Raw genomic sequence first — 18,009 nt, 5'->3', positions numbered from 1 at the left:
GGGGGCGGGCTCGGCGGGCCCGGGGCCCCTCCCCGCGCCGTCCCCGGCCCTCGGGAGCCCCGCGCTGGCACTCGACCAGGCCCCGGACGTCTTCGTCCTGCGGGTGCTGCTGGAGGAGACCGGGGAGATGTTCCAGGTGGCGCACTGCCACAGCGACATGACCGTGCGCGAGCTCAAGGAAGAGCTGGAACTCGTCGTCGGCGTCCCCCTCGACCTGCAGCGGCTCCAGTACCTGGACCAAGGTGGCCCCCGCCCGCCCCCTTCCCTCGCCCAGTGCATGGCCTCTGCCCTTCCCAGCGTGCGGTCCCACGTGCTGCCCCCACGTGTCCGTACAGACCCCCCCTCCCCCCCGCCAGGAGACCCCAGATGGAAAAGCCAGCCCAGGCCCCCGCGAGGACTTCCCAGTCCCTGACAAACCAGGTTCACATTAGACCTCAAATCTCAAGGCAGACCCAGTCCACACAGCAAGACCCCAATCCACAAATCCTGCCCGCGTCAGGACTGCAATCCTGAAGCAAGCTGTCTGGTCAGACCTGTCCACGTCAGGACCCCCGAATCTCAACACAGGCGCTGCCACAGCCGGACCCCTCAAGACCCTCGGGCTGCTGTGTCTCCATCAGGGGCCCAAATCCCAAAGCCAACAGCGTCCACACCAAACCAGAAGCCTGAAACACAGCCTGTCCTGAGTGGGACCCCACAATCCAGGGCAAACCTTCCCATATCGGGACCCCAAACTCACCGCAAACTTCCAAGTCCCCATGTTGGACTCGTAAATCCTCTCAGCCCTCCAGCCAGCCGTTGAGCACAGAACAAACGCTGCCCACTCCCGGACCCCCAAACCAAGAACAAACTTGGCCAAGACTGAACCCCAGGTCCCCAGGCTAACCCTGTGACCCTCAAAACCCTGAATCCTCTAGCAACCGTGTCCGCTGAAGGATACTAATGCCTGAGACGAACTGCCCACCTCAGGACCCCATACCTCTATGCAAACCATGCCCAAGTTTGAACCCCAAATAAAATTCCCCCAAGCTACCCCTGCTTACAACAGAACCCTAAGTCCCAAAGCAGATTCTTCTCAGATCATGACCCCAAAGCTCAGAGTGGACAAGCCCAATCCTGAGCCCCCAGTCTCTAACCGCTTGTGCCTTTGAACCCCGATCCATCAGCCATCTCTGTCTGTGTGAGGATGCCAGAACCCAAAATGAGCTCTTCCCACATCTGGGAGCTAGTTCCCAAGCTCACCGTGACGACACCAGAACACCAATCCTAAGCAAGGTGTCCTCCTAAGGGCTCCAAAGCATGGGGCAAACTCTGCCCACCATAGGACCCCAAAACTCAAACATACCCATATCTGAAACCCAAGTCTCAAGGAAACCATGTTTAAGCCAACTATATCCATGTAAGGAAGCCAAAGTTCCAAGCAAGCCTTGCCTACGTGAGGACCCCAAGACTCGAAGCAAGCTCTGTTTGTATTTGAAACCCCAAATCCCTCAGGCAACCTTACCAATACCAGAACCCCAAGTTCTAGGCCAAACCTTGACCATCTCGGGACCCCAAATCGCAGAGCAGAGCCTGTCGCCTTCAAGACCCCCAAAGCCCAGGGCTGACCTGTCCGATTCCTTACCCTGCGTTGCTACAGTACGCAGGACTCTGTTAGAACCCCAAATCCCCAAACAAGTCTTGCTCACACAAGGACTCCACATCCCAGAATAGACCCTTCCCACACCAGGACCCCCAAACAGAAAGCAAACATTGCCTTCATCAGAATCCCCAAATCCAGAGCAAACACTGCCCTCATCAGGACCCCAAGTCTCAAAACAAACTCTAGCCACGTTTGAACCCCAAATACTGGCACTAACTCAGTTCGTACCAGAGCCCCGAATCTCAAGGTGTGTCCTTCCTTGTCCACATCAGGAGCTCAAAACTAGCCCCATCGGAATCAGAACCCAGCACCCAAAGCTCACTGTGGCTAGATCAGGACCCCAAGGCCCCCTATCCAGACAGATCCCATGTGGGGTAAGGACTTGGAGCCCAATCTCTCCCTCCATTGATCTCCTTCCCTCAGCCTGAGGACCTGGCTGTCCCCGTCCTGGTATCTACAATGTTTAGGATACGAGAACAGGACAGGATCAGGGCCCCTGGGCTCCATCATCTCCCCACCCGGTTGAAATCAGTGCAAAAAGACTTCAAGGAAACGGAGATATAAAAAACTCTCTGGGCTGCTGCACAGAGAACGTGAGGAGCCCGTAATGCAGACATACTGCAGTACCCCTGCAGGGGCCAGGAGCGATGGAGACAGAGATCTGAGCGCAGCCTGTCTCCACAGTCTCCGCTCCCCCAGACGCTGCCCTTCCGGGACTCAGTTTCCTGATGTGTAACACGGAGCCTCTTAGCTCTCCAATCCTTCGGGCCGTATCCCGCTCTGGGCAGAGAGGACTCGGGAAACTCAAAATGCACATTGAAGGCCAAAAATACCTTCCTTCCGCTCTCTTTGAAATAGGTGAAGCATCTTTCGCGATGTATTTATTTTGCTATCGGAGTGTTTGGGAGATGCTCGGGGGGCCTGGCGGAGGCTTTATTTGGAGAGAAGTAGATCTCGAACCCAGAGTGTATTTAACACGTTAAGGAGGAGGTGAGCGGCTGAGGGACAGTAAATGTCTGGCACCCGTTCTGTTAATTCATTTTCACTGATGAGCTATGCTGAGCAATAAATCCGAGAAAGCCAAGAGGCAGTGAAAGAGACCGAGTGACTTAGCACTGATGTCACAATCCTACCAGTCAGCAAGCACTTAGCAACCACTGCAAGCTTGACCTCGCTCGCGGCTGCAGTCCTTACTGTTGATAGCAAACAAGACGGGAAGAAGGTGTCACTACGTTGATAAAAGAAATTTGGGTTTCTGCCTTTAAATGATCCGCCGATGCCTCTCTCCCCACCGCAAGGTTGCCAGGGAGGATTACATGAGATCACGTGTGTGTGAAAACCTTGAGGGACACAAATCTAAAAGGGGTGAGCAAATTCATGGATGAGGGTCGACCTTACACGTCTGTTGTCAACTCTAATAATTTATTTAGCTGGTGATAATTAGTCTTTGTCTAAGCCGAAGGCAGTTGCTGCCTGTAAACAGAGAATGGCCGAGCTGTTTGGCATGTGTGAATTGCACTCTTTCTTGGGGAAACACAGCTTGATTCAATTTTTTCAAAGTTGTTAGGAAGTCAAGTTGTCTTGCTGAAGACTGATGACTGATTATCCTCTGTGCGAGAACCACAGACAGGACCCTAATTAACAAATTTGCTAATCGCTACTCCTGTTTACATCCACTGTCTGAAGTTTCTCGTCACTGAAGGCGGGGGGGGGGGGGGGGTGGGCAGCGGAGCCTTGAGGGACGAGCTCCTGGCACTGGAGGGAAGGCAGGTCTGTTCGGAGCCCTTGGCTCTACGCTTTCCTAGCCATGGGAGCCTCCATGTGCTCACCGACACTCAGAGATGACAAACTTAGCTTGTCACGAGGGTTAAAGAACGTAGACGCTCGGTACAAGGCGCTTAGTAATCACTCAGTCGCGAGTCCCCAAAACTCATGAATTCCACTCGGAATAAATGGTAAATCCAGCCTGGCAGAGTTGAGACTTCGCGCTTGTGGGGTTGCTCGCGGAGAAAAGAAATTATGCGACCCCTAAGCAAGATTATAGGTGGCCACGTAAGGAAGTGTGTATTTCAAAAGGTAGGCTGAAGATAACGTTGCTGAAAATGTTCTAGAGTCCTCCATAGCCCTGACATTCTTTCCCAAAGAGTCTGCATTTATGAAGTGTGAGTCGATCCACTCACCCCATTCTTTTCTGTGCGTGGAAGGCTGCTCTGGGCGATAACACAAAGGAGTTGTAACGTCTCAAGGCCAAATCACGGTGAACGTCAACATGACAATTCTTCCCTTACCATAAATGCTCAGCTGGGGCGAGTTGTCCCCCAGGGGTCGTTTTGGCAACACCGGGAGACGTTTTTGATGGTCACAGCTAGGTGAGCAGGTTATTGGCCTCTGGTGGGTAGAGGCCAGGGATGCTGCTAACACCTGGCGATGCCCGGGGTGACCCCCACAACAGAGAATGATCCAGTCTGACATGTCAGTAGCATCAAGATTGAGAAACCCTGCTGTAGAGACGCAACCGAGTTCTGTCATTGTTACATCTTTAACCAACTGTTAACGACACCAACCAGAGTTAGTATTTGACTTTAATGTATGACTGACGCACATACATTGTACTGTTTACTGCCAGGTAGTTCTATTTCTAGAGTTTGCCTCATAAAATGACTTTACCGGCTCATGTATTTTTTTTTCCCCCAACAGAACAAGTTATAATTACAGAATTTTATAAATTGTTGCCATTTTGGGGGGTGGTTTCGCCTCTGTTTGAGCTGAGCCAAATTAATTTTCTAAAAAGCATTAACGACCACAAACAGACTCATGTGGAGTCATCAAATGAGATTGGTGCTCAAGGTTTTAAAATTATCTTTGTGATGCCCAAGGTCAGATAATCTCTTAAGTTAACCAATGTAATTGTTTATCTTTAACACCCAATTTTTTTTTTTTAAAGAAAAAATTATTCCCTGTAGGAGTTTTGATGGATGATACCACACTGAAGTTCCATGATGTTGTTCCTGGTGGAATTATTTCATTATGTATCTGGCATTATGATGGATGGACAGAACTGATTTTGGCAGCTGTGGAAGGGGATCCTAGTAAGGTGTTTTCACGCTTCTCTAAATGGATATTATACTTCATGAAGCAACCGTAAACTGTGGATGTGTGTGGGGGAGGGTGGTGTGGGAATCGTGGGCTCCTAATGATCAAATCCTACACTGCGTGGTTCCAGTCACTCTCGGGTTTGCTATTTCACGGTGTTCACCTGTAACCCACTCGTGCCCCACGCCACCCCACAAAGGAGACAGGGCAGTGCATTTTCTATCCGTATGTATATTTCGTAAAGTTGAAAACCTGATTGAACAGTGAACGAAGAGCTCCCCATAGCTGGGAACGCGTAGTCCAAAGAAAGTCCTAATGCGGGTCTGCCCCTCCCCTAAGGCAACACTACTCGATACGCAGCAGGTGCCTGGTCTTTGCCAGGCCTTGTGCGCAGCTCTCGGCTGGGCTCTGGGTGGGCAGTGGGGAGGAGGGAGGAGGGAGCCCGACGGTCTGCCCAACAGTGAAGACGGGAGGCTGGGGGGACAGGGGCGGCCAAGTGTATGTTCCTTCTAGAAGGCACGTTTGGATGCAAGGCCGTGAGTGTGCGGGGAAGGGGTCGAGGAAGGTGGGCTGCAGGAGGGTTGCTGGGAATTAGATCTGGGAAGGGTGGGTGGTCTCCGGGGAGGCGGGGCCAGGGCTGACTGGAACCCCCTCCCCCCACCTGTGTGCAGCAGCCTTAGAAGGAGGGGCTCCCCTCCCGGGTCCTTCCCCCGGTCTCCTCCTGCTCCTGGCCTTCCCCTGCCTCCCCTCTGCCACCGAGGCCTGGGCCCTGCCTGGGTTTTCTGGCTCTTGCCCTGAACCCCGGGATTCCCTCCTGTCTCCCACACTTTCGGGTTCTGCTTTCCCCCCACGGCCGCTCCCACGCCGGATGCCCCAGATCTAGGACCGAGTTCCTCTCTGTCGGGGCCCGCAGCCTTCCTCTCGTGCTCAGAGCCTTAGTTCAGCATGAGATGATTATATTATGGGGCTATTTTTCATCCGCGAGTGGAGTTCAGAGCGTTCCAAAAGTTAGCAGAGACAATGGGCCCGAAAATAGATCGGAAGGCCAGAATTCATCAAGTCTCCAGAGAAGTGCACTCCCCTCTGGGGAGGCCACTTCGTGTTGGCTGGTGTCTTCCTTAATGGCCACAGCCACCTTCCTCTGGACACCCAGAAAAGTTATTTTCTCTTCAAAACACCGACAGGAAGAATTTCCTGCCTCCCGAGCCTGCCTGATGGTAAATGCGGATTTCCTGGACACGCATAGAATGTTCAACAATGTCCTCCCCCGGGGGGTGTCCCGGCTTCTTAGTCAGGGTTTGCCCCCCTCTGTGTCCACCACAAGCCTCAACTTGCCACTGGAGCAAACCTCCCCCTGGGGAGGGTCCCGGCCCCCACCAGGCAGGTTGTGCCCTTTTGAAGTAACTCTGTTCTGTTGCCCAGCTGTCTTGTCTTGCTGTTGATGAGGACTCCGTCTACCAAACTGCAAATTCAAAGCATCTTGGAGGCGAGCGGAGGAAGGAATGGATATGTCAGAGGGCGTTCGTGGCCTTGTACATTACCTCCCACAGAGGTCACCCAGATGCTGTGCAGTACCTTCTAGAGCACGGTAATTCTGAGAGACAGCTGAGTGTGTCCGCGAGCTGGGGTCTTGTGCGGGTAGGGGGACCGAGTGGCTTGGCTTTCTGGCCCCTTTGGCAATGGCATCCTGGATTCAAGTTGTGTCCACCACCCCTCACGGTCCCAGTGGACCACTCGCCGTCTGTCCGAGGCGTCTTAGGACCTGCCTACTAAAGGCTGTGTCCCCCCCCCCTCTTGGCCAGGACTCCAGAAGAGTCTTTCTGTTGCGAGAGATGCAGCTTTCGGGACACGAATTCACAGGAGCAGCCGCGAGGGCTTCCCGGCCTGTTACGTCCAAAGCAGACACGCTGCCGGAGATGTCCCCAAACTGTCTGTGCTATTTCTGCCCCACCTGAACTTGGGTTTCAGCAACAGTCCGAGGCACCCAGCCCCAAGCCGGCACCGGTCCCTGGCCAGTCTCCTTTCTCCGAGGCTTTGGATTTATTTCGCTCAGAAGACACTTACCCCAAACCCCGTTTTCATTTCTGGCCCCCCACCCCCACCCAGAGGGCAGGTTGCTCCTTCTCTCTCTGTCCATAGAAATAGAAACCTTCGGGGCACCTGGGGGGGCTCGGTCGGTCAAGCGTCTGACTGCGGCTCGGGTCATGATCTCGTGGCTCGTGGGTTCGAGCCCCACGTCGGGCTCTGTGCTGGTGGTGCAGAGCCTGCTTGGGATTCTCTGTCTCCCCCTGGCTCTCGGCCCCTCTCCCGCTCATTCTCTCTCTCCCTCAAAATAAATAAAGAAACTTAAAAAAAAAAAAAAGAAAGAAAGAAAGACATAGAAGCCTTAGGCTGCATTGTCTCTGGATTAAAGGCTTCTGTGTATAGTCCTGCCACGGTAAACTTTCTCTTCCCTGGACGTAGGATATTTTTGGGCAAAGAGGCCCACGGACCGATCGAGGTGTCGACCATCCATCCAAAAACAATAGACAATAGTTGCAGACGGCCCAGGCCGCCGGCTTCCTGGGGAAAAGGAAGAACGTGACGTGCCGTTTGGTCAGTGGTTTGAGGCTCAGAAGGGAGCCTCATAACCAGGGTCTCCCATATCAGCCTGCCCTCAAGTCAGAACCCTTTCTTTCCTGCCCGCGGCCTTGACCCCAGCCTCTCTGCGCCCCCTGCTTCCAGCAAGCAGGGCGGGAGTATCCCCGCGGCCTGGGCCGAATGGCGCTTGTGTCTGTCTGGCGGGTGGTGGTTTTCCTGAGCGGCCTCCTCCTTGGCTGTTCGCAGCCCAGCAGTCCGTTAAGCTCATAAAAAGTCATTTTCACTCTGATGGAACTGTGATGTATTCGCAAGCACCAGTTAAAACATTACAGCCAGCTCTGCAAAGTTTTCTGGGCTTTGCAGACAGCTGCTGCGAAAAAGCCGTGCTGTGGCTGAGGCTGGGCGTTAGGAGAACCTATTTAAAACTTTACCTCGCCGACCAGCCATAGCTCATAAAAACTGGCTACAGAAATGTCAGCTGCATGTAATTGAATCGCCTTGTTTTCTGTGTCATGATATTTGTTACCCAGAATTTGATTCAATTCAACAAGTCCATATTGGACACCTGTCATTAGCCCATCCATCTGCGGGAGGCAGTGAGGAATTCAATCGAAGTGAAATCTGTCCCTGAGTCAGGGTGCCCATCGTCTGTCATTTCCCGAGTGCCTGTCTTCTCCAGGCATCGCGCTACGTGCTGGGGATGAAAACAGTGGTGATCAAAACAAGTGTGTTTTCTGCCTCCGTGCAGTTTGCGAAGGGAAGTCAGCAAATTATTACAAATAATTAATTCCATGGTCAATCGTGCACGGCATGTTCTGAAGATACAGTGTGTCTACTGAGCGTATGGGGGTGGGGGGGATACACCGGAAGAGGGGCTCAGGAAGGGTTTCCTGAGGAAATAAATGAAGGATAGCAAGAGAGCCCGGGGCGGGGAGGGGGGCGCGGAAAAAGGTGACAGGGTTTTTAGCAAAGGAGACAGCATATGCAAAAGGCCTGGGGCAGGATGAGGGAGCAGGGTGTATTTAAGCGATGAAGACAGAAGCCTGGTATAATTGGAGCATGGAGGGAGTGAGCACAGAGCATGGGTGGGTGGGGGTAATGCTGGAGTGATAGGGGGAGGTAGAGGTGAGACAGAGCACTGACAACCTAGAAAATCACCACAAGGGTAGCGGACGTCAGAAACGGGGTTGGAGCAAGTGTGTGCTCTGGGCAGACTGGAGGCAAGGCGGTGCCGGGTTCAGGGGCCAGTGAAGCGACGCCTCCCCTCTCACACTCGCTGCTGGGGTCAGGGGCAGTTCGGATTCTCCCGAGCTTTCTTTCCGTGGCCTCGCCCCTCCCGCGCTTCTCCTCTCGAACGTGACTCCGAAGGGGAGGCTCGCGGCCGGGAGGGCGACCCTCCCTCAGCCAGCTGTCTTATTTTACAGGAGCCGACTGTCTCCAAAGAACCCCCATGGGCAGGACCGCCCTGCACGCGGCTGGGGCCATGGGCCGTTTGGACTGTATAAACCTGCTGCTCAACTACGGGGCCTCGGTCACCGACAAGGATGCCAGGGGGGAGACCCCCATGTCCATCGCCCGGCGCATGAACCGCAGACACAGCGAGAGGCGCATGTTCCTTTTCTACTGGATGACAAAGTCAGGGACGACGGACCCGAAGAAACTGCTCGCGAACCAGGTTTCTCACAGGGTGAAGGGTGGGTTTGGCTCCAAGAAGGGCCAAATTTAGCTCCCACGGGCCACGTGTGCGCGTCGAAGCTGACTTGGGTCACTGTTCGGAGTTCAAGTCCACTGTGGCCCTCGGTGAGCAGGAAGCCAAGAAAACATGGCAGTCCCTCTGAATCAGGTATTAAATCATCTGTCCTGTTCGCGCACGGCTTTGGGGGGGGTGGGGGGTAGGTGAGTTTGCACTCGTTCTGGAATCCATGACGGACTGAGCGGCCTCTGATGCCAGCCTTTAATTTTGTGCTATTTGTGCATTGCCTCCGACAACGCTGCTTCGGGTGATGGGCACCAATTACCTTCTCTCCCGTCTGGAGACCATCTAATGCGTCAGCATAAGAGAAGTGATAGCAATAATGAGAATAGCACTGTTCCATCGTAGAAAACCAGTGCCAGCGAACGTCGCGAGGTTGCGGGCCGTGCGGGCTGTGAATTTCGGCTTGTAAAACCCGGGAGCTACGTGCTGCCCAAGCTAGCGAGGTTCCGGAAGTTTTCCTGACCCGCCTCTGAGGGGTCTGCTGCTTGAGGGGTGGAGAAGTGGGGGGGGGGGGGGCCAAGAGCAGAGAGAGCTTGGTTCTCCAGACACGTCCTCCACGGGGTGCCTTACTAGTCTTGCTGAAGGCGATGTGTCACCACTGGATTTGGAGGAGACGGCGTAAAGGATGCTGATGAGCTCGTGGAGGAGAGACTCCGAGCTGGCACCTTCTTTCCCTTTGTCCCGCCCCCGGTGGTCCGCTGTCCTTTCCCTGCTAGAACCGCGAAAGCACCACCAACCTTCCTACGCTTAGTTCCAGGCTCCGTACCTCGCAAGGGCTGTGCACCTGCAGGGGACCCAGCCTGCCACGTGTCTGAGCCCGGAGTAGGAGCAAGAGGGGAAGGTGGGGACCAGGGCGAGCGGACGTTCACACCCCTGTCTGAAGGGGGCGCCACGACTCAGCTCCAGAGGAAACGTGAGCCAAAGGCTGCTAGATCTTTCCAGAGCGTTTTGATACGATAAGTCCCGATTTAAAAAAAAAAAAAAAAAAAATTAACGTTTATTTATTTTTGAGAGACAGAGCGTGAGCTGGGGAGGGGCCGAGGGAGAGGGAGACACAGAATCCGAAGCGGGCTCCAGGCTCCGAGCTGTCAGCACAGGGCCCCACGTGGGGGCTCGAACTCACCCACTGCCAAGATCATGACCTGAGCTGGAGTGGGATGCTTAACCGACCGAACCCCCCAGGTGCCCCAGATGAGTCCCGATCTTGAAGGGCTGGCCTGAATTTTTTGAAAATGGTGGCGTGGATGGGGTGCCTGGGTGGTGCAGTCGGTTGGGCGTCCGACTTCAGCCAGGTCACGATCTCGCGGTCCGCGAGTTTGAGCCCCGCGTCGGGCTCTGGGCTGATGGCTCGGAGCCTGGACCCTGTTTCCGATTCTGTGTCTCCCTCTCTCTCTGCCCCTCCCCCGTTCATGCTCTGTCTCTCTCTGTCCCCAAAAAATAAATACACGTTAAAAAAAAATTTTTTTTTAAATAAAAATGGTGGCGTGGTACAGAAGGACTAGCAGATTTGAGGCACGCCTGTGGAACTGCCTCCCGTCGCCAAACTTCGTTTCACTGAGGAACACGGCGGAAGCCACCAATGGCTCCTGGAACACGCAGGGCTCAGAAGCCACAGGCCGGACGGCCGTGGGTCTTGCTGGGCGATGGGTACCCTCCACTCTCCCACCGCGCAGTTATGCGTGTTTCTCTAAAGCCCTATAGTCTGACACCTCTGGGGCCTGTGTGACGCTGGCCTCCCGACCGTGGAAGTTCTGTTTGTAAAGTGATGGAAAACGGCCCCGTATCCCCGCTACCCTTCTTTCCGCTGTGCACCCCGATAACCGGATTCGGCTTTTAAATTAATTGGCTGCATTTCCCGCTGTCATAACAAGGAAGATCTGTGTTGACGGTGTGGCTTTCCACTCAGGAGATGTGGCTGTACCCGGCTCAGCAATCTGTTTGACAAATAATCGTCAGAAAAAAAAAAAAAAAAAATACAGCTCAGCATCAACTATGTCAAAACTGAGATCTTGTTTCTGGCAGACGTTCTCCAAAGCCAGTAGACACATATTAAATAACCCCATCCAATGGGTCAATTCATTTAGCTAATGAGGTGTTGGCGGGGCGACTTGGGGACCCTTTTAACGTAACAAGTGGCATTACTCAAAGTGATGTGTTTGCCAGCGGCTTTGTTTTGCTGTCTTTGTTGTTAGCAGAGCCAACTGCCTGACACTTGTCCCCAAAACTTTGGAGGCAGGCCCTGTATCTTCATATGCCCCCAATTCAACTAAACACGTGGCCAGAAAAGGGGCAAGTTCCAAACTCCGTGGTTAACGTTCTGCTTCGTCTGTGGCAGGGGTCATCTGTGCGCTCCCCCATGTCCCAGGGGCCTTCATTTTAGGCAATCTTTAAAAAAAGTCTTTTAATGTTTATTTATTTTTGGGAGAGAGAGAGAGAGCAGGAGGGGGGCAGAGAGAGAGGGAGACACAGAATCCGAAGCAGGCTCCAGGCTCCGAGCTGGCAACACGGAGCCCGACGTGGGGATCGAACTCACGAACTGTGAGACCATGACCCGAGCCAAAGTCGGACGGTCAACCGACCGGGCCACCCAGGCGCCCCTTAGACATTCTTAGCGTACGGCCTCTTATATCCAAACAAGCCTGTATCACCCATTGAATAAAATATGTTCATGGCCATAGAAGAGATTGGTCACAATTGTGTTATATTTTGTAGGTATTTCATTGAGCCTTTGATTTTTTTTTTTTTTTTTTTTTTGGTCATACTTAGGAACTAACAGAAAAAAATTGTTTTGTGGGGTAGATCTCAAGCATTTTTGTGGGACCCTGAAATCCTCTTTGGCCCAGGGGACTGGGGGATGGTCCTCAGCGGTGAAGGAACTGTGGTCTGTGATCGCCCAGGTGGACCTCCCTTGAGTGTCGAAGGATGGGGACCTCTTGGAAAGGAGCTCTGGTTAGTCTTGTGGGTATAATATCCAGTTACACTCCCCTTGTCATTCTCCCTCGCGTCAGCCTGGAAACCAGTCCAGGCTGGGGAGCCCTCTGGAGAAATGCACGACTCATTAGAAGCAGAAGATGCCAGCGGGGCCAGACCTACGTTTCCAGTCTCCTCGCCTGCCCCTCCTCCTACCTTCCCCCCTGCCCTGAACGAGTGATAATGAATTGCCCTTTCTTGGACACACGTTCACTTGTAAATTGCCTCAAATCTTTTCTGGAAGTCAATGCAGTACAACCCAGAAAGAGATCCCACACAGCATGGGGGCTCAGAGGATAACTCGAGCATCCTGCCCAGGCCTGGCCGGGATGACCCAGCCTCCTAGCCATCCAGCCTCTGGTTCACCCTGCTGTGCTCCCGTTGTCTCAGAAGCAGCTGAACAGAGGTGCTGAACTTTACTCTACATCTGCTCTAATGGCCTGGTCTCCAGCATCCTCCAGAACCGGATGTGGGCGCCTTGATCGGCCACTGCCCGGGTCTCTCCCTTGCCATTGAATCTTCCATGCATCTCAGCCCTGGATGCCTCCTGGCCTGAGGAGTATTCAGCAACCAGAGCTCCCCGGAAAGGCGGAAGGACATTCCCCCTGGTGGCAACGTGGGGGACTTTCTCGATGGCCCTGACACTGCATTGAGCGACACTGAGACACAGGCTGAAAACGTGATTCCCTGTGCAAATTACTCCGAGTCCTGATTCCAACAAGGAGAAAGTGTGTTTGGTGTTAGTGAGCTTTTCTGAGCCTTGCTAATCCCCCCTTTTTATGTTTGTTTATTTCAGAGAGAGAGAGAGAAAGAGAGAGAGAGCATGAGTAGGGGTGGGGGAAACAGAGAGAGAGGGGGACACAGAATCCGAAGCAGGTTCCAGGTTCCGAGCTGTCAGCACAGAGCCCGACGTGGGGCTCGAACTCACTAACTGCGAGATCATGACCTGAGCCGAAGTCAGATGCTCAACTGAGTGAGCCACCCAGGTGCCCCAAATGACTTTTAAAAAAAAAAATTTCAATGTTTATTTATTTTTGAGAGAGAGAGAGAGAGACAGAGCATGAGCAGGGAGGGACAGGGAAAGAGAGGGAGACACAGAATCTGAAGAAGGTTCCAGGCTCTGAGCTGTCAGCACAGAGCCCCACACGGGGCTCGAACTCATGAACCACGAGATCATGACCTGAGCCGAAGTCAGATGCTCAACCAACTGAGCCACCCAGGCGCCCCACTCATCTCCCCTTTAAAAATGCACACAAAGGGCAAGCTTCTGCAGGCCAGAAGATTTTGCTAGGATTGAAAGCCATGGGCTTGTCTTCAGGATATTTGTGAGTCGGGATTCTATTCCGCTCTCCGCTCCTAACTACTGTGTGACCTCGGTGCAAACTGTCACCTCCCAAAGGCCTCCGCTTTCTTTGTCCGTCACAGGCCCCTACTGTCTCCATCCTAACCTGGCCGTGTTTTTCAGATGAGGGGACCGATGTGAGCCGTGCGCTCAGGGCCCGGAGCCTTGTCCGTGTGGCCGGCTGGGCTCACAGCCTGGCGGGTCCGGTCTAGAACTTTCCCCTGCCACTGGCTGCGTGTCCTGGGGCCAAGCAATTGCCCCTCTCCGAGCCTCAGCGTCTTCGTCGGTAACATTTGGGTAATAAAATCTGCCCCTGTCATCACTGGAGGGATTAAATGCCTGGCACAGAGCAGACACTTGAAAAATAGTGGCAATTAGTATTATTATTACCACCAGCACTTAATTTGCTTAAAATGTTTACTCACCGGGAATCAATACGCTCCCGGTTTCCAGATAGCCTCATAAATTTTCCGCAAACCTGATACAGTAAGAGTCTCCATCCAGAACTAATAATTCCCAAAGTGGGAGATTATAATTGCCCTGAAACTTGCTGATTTTGGTATTAAGGACAGGGCTTCCTCAGCAACTTCTAGAAAGTCGTTCTGAATTGAAAACTGCGGGGCCAGTTCCGCAGGAGAGAGAGAGAGAGAGAGAGAGAGGCAAAAAAAAAAAAAAAAAAAAAAAAAAAGGCTCTGAAACGAGAGGAAAATTGCAGCCGCTCAGCTCGGCCTCCGCAGGGCCGCCCTGACGACGCGAGCATCCAGCAGAGGGCACAGAAACCCATTAACATTTAGAAAAACGCTGGTGTTTGTGTTCCCTGGAAATGTCAGAGATGCTACAGATCCTGCACCGCACTGGAAACTCAAGAGCAGGGCTCAGTGACGGGGGCGCGCAGACGGGCTTTTCTAGAAGCCCCAAGCCCCGCGGTCGTCTGCGAACGTGCGTGTCCGCGCACACGCGCGCTCTGAGCGGGGGGGGGGTGCGGGGAGTGACAGCCCCCCTCACATCCTCGAAGGTTCGGTGGACCCCTGCCCGACAGGTTCCAACACCTGGGCCACGTAACGAGGCCCACCATGCCAGTTGTCAGATCACATCCATGTCTCAGTCTGGAGTCCCCTGCTACCCTGCGGTTGGGCCCGGCCACGTGCAATTGGGAAGACGAGAAATACCGACCACGTCTGGCGCCGTGACGGGCGCGGGCTTGTGCGTGCACGCGCAGGTGGCCGGGACGGGGTGGGGGGCGGGGGGGGGGGGGCACCTGGGAAGTGGCTTCTCTTCCCCTGCACGGGGGAGCCGTTCGGTTCCGGTGACCCTGCACCATGACGATCCCACAACAGGTGCTCTCAATGCCCACGACTCAGCCCCGCTACCCTAGTTTAGCGCCTCCGCTCTGCAGAGACGGAGCCCCAGAACGTAATGAGACGGGTGTGCGAATGTTCGCGAGGGCCTTCCCGGTGGCGAGTGCCGGAGACGCTCCAAATGCCCACCAGTGAGGGTGACAGTGACACGCTGTGCAGCAGTTAAGAAATGATTTGTGTGGACGGGCCAAGGCACGGCCGGGAGGAGTGTGATGTGTCAGTGAGTGAAAAACAGCAGGTTGCCCGGGAGACGTGCATGAGATCATTGAGTTACAATTTTAAAAAGGAGGCACCTCCAATAAATGTGCATATACGTTTACTTGAGCAAAAATAATGATGTCAAAGATCTTCTAGCTCCTACGATTGCCTACTTCAGGGCAGCGAGGTTGCTTTTTACATCTCGAAATTGCTACAGCCAGTGTTTCTCCTTTTTTTTTTTTTTTTTATTATGGTGAAATACACATGATGTACAATTTGTCTTTAATGATGTTTTGCACGTTTGCAGTGGGGTGCAGCCATCGCCATTATCTAGTTCTAGAACGTTCCATCACCCTAAAAAGGAACACAGGACCCATTCACACGAACAGTCTTTCCCCCATCTCCCCATTCCCTCTAGCCCTGAACAATCACCAATTTATTTCCAGTCTCTCTGGATTTGCCCATTCTGGATATTTCATATAAATCGAGTCGATATGGGGCGCCTGGGTGGCTCAGTCAGTAAAGCGTCCGACTTCGGCTCAGGTCATGAACTCAAGGTTTGTGAGTTCAAGCCCCAAGGAGGGCTCTGTGCTGACAGCTCAGAGCCAGGAGCCTGCTTTGGATTCCGTTACCTCTCGCTCTGTCCCTGCCCTGCTCGGGCTCCCTCTGTCTCTCTCAAAAACAAACATTAAAATATTTTTTTAAAAAATCTAGTCAATACGTATCCGGCTTTTTAGCCTGATGTTTTTGGGGTTCATCCACATCATAGCATGTGTCAGTACTTTGTTCCTATCTCTGGCTGAATAATACTTGATTGCTGTCCCTTCATTAGTTGATGGGCATCTGGGTGGTTTCCGCCTTTGACTCTTGTGGATGCTGCTGCTGCTGTAAACATGAGTGTATAAGGGTTTTTGAGGATCTGTTTTTAATTCTTTTGCGTATACACCTAAAAGGGGAACCGCTGGGTCATGAGGTAATTCTGTGTTTGACGGCACATGTTACATTTGTAATTAAAAACATACCAAAAAAAAAAAAAAAAAATGAAGGGAAGAGAAATCTCCATAGGAGCTCTCCGAAGTTTGAGAGAGTAATCATTTATTGAGCACCTATCCCAGGCCAGACAGTTTGCATGCATTATCTCATTGAGCCTTTTCAGCCATCCTGAGAGTCAGAGGTCTTCAACCTTAAGCATGCATCAGTCACACGGCAGGCTTATAAAGGCACAGATTGATGGGTTCCACCTCCCAGAAGCCCTGGATTCACTGGGTCGGGGGCAGAGCCCGAGATTTCTAACACACACCCAGAGATGCTGGCTTTGAGTGGCCCTGAGCCTAGTCTAGTCCGTGCTCCTTTTGCACTGAGGAAACTGAGGCGCAGAGAAGTCAGCAACCTGCCCAGGGTCACACAGCGCGTAAATGGCAGCGGGAAGGTACCTGACCTAGGTCATGGGGGTAACAAGCACGTGACGGTGTTAACCTCTCTGATCCCAGGCCACGCTTCTTCTCCAGCGGCCAACCAGCCTGCCTGGTGGCTGTGACCTTGGTTACCCCCCCCAAGACCCCCTTTCCCTGTTTGTAAAACGCAGAAAATACTGGCTCTCATTTTCAAAGCATTACAGGAGTGTTCACCCAGAGCCCTGCTGGGCCCCACCAGGCAGCGCAGAGCTCCGGATGGAGGAGCAGGTAATCAAACCTCGGGGCGACCTCGGGGACAGGCCCCTGGGGGTTCCCCAGCGCCTCCCAGCGTCGGCCGGGCGCTCCCGCCAGGTGGCGCTGCTGAGCGCTGCCGTCTCAAGGGGGCGGGCGCAGCGGCCAGCAGGTGTCGCAGCGAGACCGCGGATCAACTCTGGGCGCGGGCAACGTCCTTTGATCCAGACTGAGCGCCTCAGGGGCCCCAAAGAAACTGTAGACCCGGTTGCATTCCTTCATTTTCTCCTCTCCCGAGACCATTATGCCCCAAGGGCTTTCCATTCTTGATTCTTTCATGCTGCTTTGATCTGTGTATAGTATAGAATATGTTTTAAAAACCTAACTTTATGTAACTAGAACTTTCGCGGAAAGTTAACATAAGAATTCAGAAAGAAATACGGTGCTCCCGCTCAAAGATTCTTCCTCCAGGGCCTCACGAATTATGGGCGAGGGGTCAGGGATAAGAGCCAGCCAGCTTTAGAGATAAATTCCATTTTTCTTTTAGCCCCCAAAAGGAGGAAAAGTCCAGGACCCTCCCTGCAGCTCTAATGAACGTTTTAAATAATGTCTCTATCATCAAGGAGGGGCTGCAACAAGAAAAGAAGAAGGGGTGTTGCTAATTTAGGTAGGTTGCAACCCAGGATCCTCAATGTTCTCTCTCCCCGCTCCCCACCCCCCCAATCAAAATATATGCCCCAGCCTGCAGAGAAGGGCTGAGCCTGAAATGAACCCACATTGGCGTTATTTTTACCAAATTACATCTTCAAAGAACTTTATGATTTACTTCCCCCCGGTAGCAAACTGCCGTATATTTCCTACCTGTTTCACCTCACACGTGGTTTAGGAATTGTACTGAAATAATGAAATAAATGTATCAGATTTGCTATTGCCGGACCTACAAAGGATCTTACTTGCTTCTTTTTTTAAAAAAAAAGTTTTTTTTTTACATTTATTTATTTTTGAGAGATAGAGCACAAGCAGGGGAGGGGCAGGGAGAGAGGGAGACACAGAATCGGAAGCGGGCTCCAGGCTCCGATACACAGAGTCCGATACGGGGCTCGAACTCACGAACCGTGAGATCATGACCCGAGCTGAAGTCTGACGCTTAACTGACTGAGCCACCCAGGCGCCCCATAATCTTACTTGCTTCTTGTAAGGACCCTGGGAGGTGTTAGTATCTCCACCCCGGGGAGACAGAGGCTTGGATAGACAAAGCTACTTCCTTTGAAAAGAAATGAATTGGTACCCAGCAGCTTGAGCGTTAGACTTCGGACAGCGATAGGGGAGGTGTCTGATGTGCATTCAACACATTTGGTGGTGGAACTTCAGGTGCTAGAAAGTTCCTCTAGGCTCTAGGCCCCTCTGGTTGGGGGTCACGGGCA

The 18,009-nt window shown here is 53.0% G+C and overlaps 1 protein-coding gene across 1 annotated transcript; it reads left to right on the top strand.

The window, feature by feature from the left end:
* The first annotated feature begins 26 nt into the window (after positions 1–26).
* Positions 27–9,158, top strand: ANKRD60 (ankyrin repeat domain 60). The gene is made up of 4 exons (XM_040459820.1): positions 27–242; positions 4,606–4,736; positions 6,158–6,323; positions 8,740–9,158. Exons 1-4 carry the CDS (start codon positions 128–130, stop codon positions 9,039–9,041), a joined length of 714 nt encoding a protein of 237 aa, XP_040315754.1. The 5' UTR covers positions 27–127; the 3' UTR covers positions 9,042–9,158.
* The last annotated feature ends 8,851 nt before the right edge of the window (positions 9,159–18,009 follow it).

Source organism: Herpailurus yagouaroundi, unplaced genomic scaffold (assembly GCF_014898765.1).
Source record: "Herpailurus yagouaroundi ecotype Mexico unplaced genomic scaffold, PumYag 246, whole genome shotgun sequence".
Classification (NCBI taxonomy): Eukaryota; Metazoa; Chordata; class Mammalia; order Carnivora; family Felidae; genus Herpailurus; species Herpailurus yagouaroundi.
Note: the sequence above shows the minus strand (reverse complement) of the source record. Positions and strands in the feature narration are given on the sequence as shown.

Excerpts from the sequence above, each read along its gene's own strand:
- ANKRD60 (XM_040459820.1), top strand. The coding sequence starts at position 128 with ATGTTCCAGGTGGCGCACTGCCACAGCGACATGACCGTGCGCGAGCTC. Across the intron at positions 4,737-6,157 it reads TGGAAGGGGATCCTAGTAAG|CTGTCTTGTCTTGCTGTTGA; the intron begins GTGTTTTCACGC and ends TCTGTTGCCCAG. Across the intron at positions 6,324-8,739 it reads GCAGTACCTTCTAGAGCACG|GAGCCGACTGTCTCCAAAGA; the intron begins GTAATTCTGAGA and ends CTTATTTTACAG.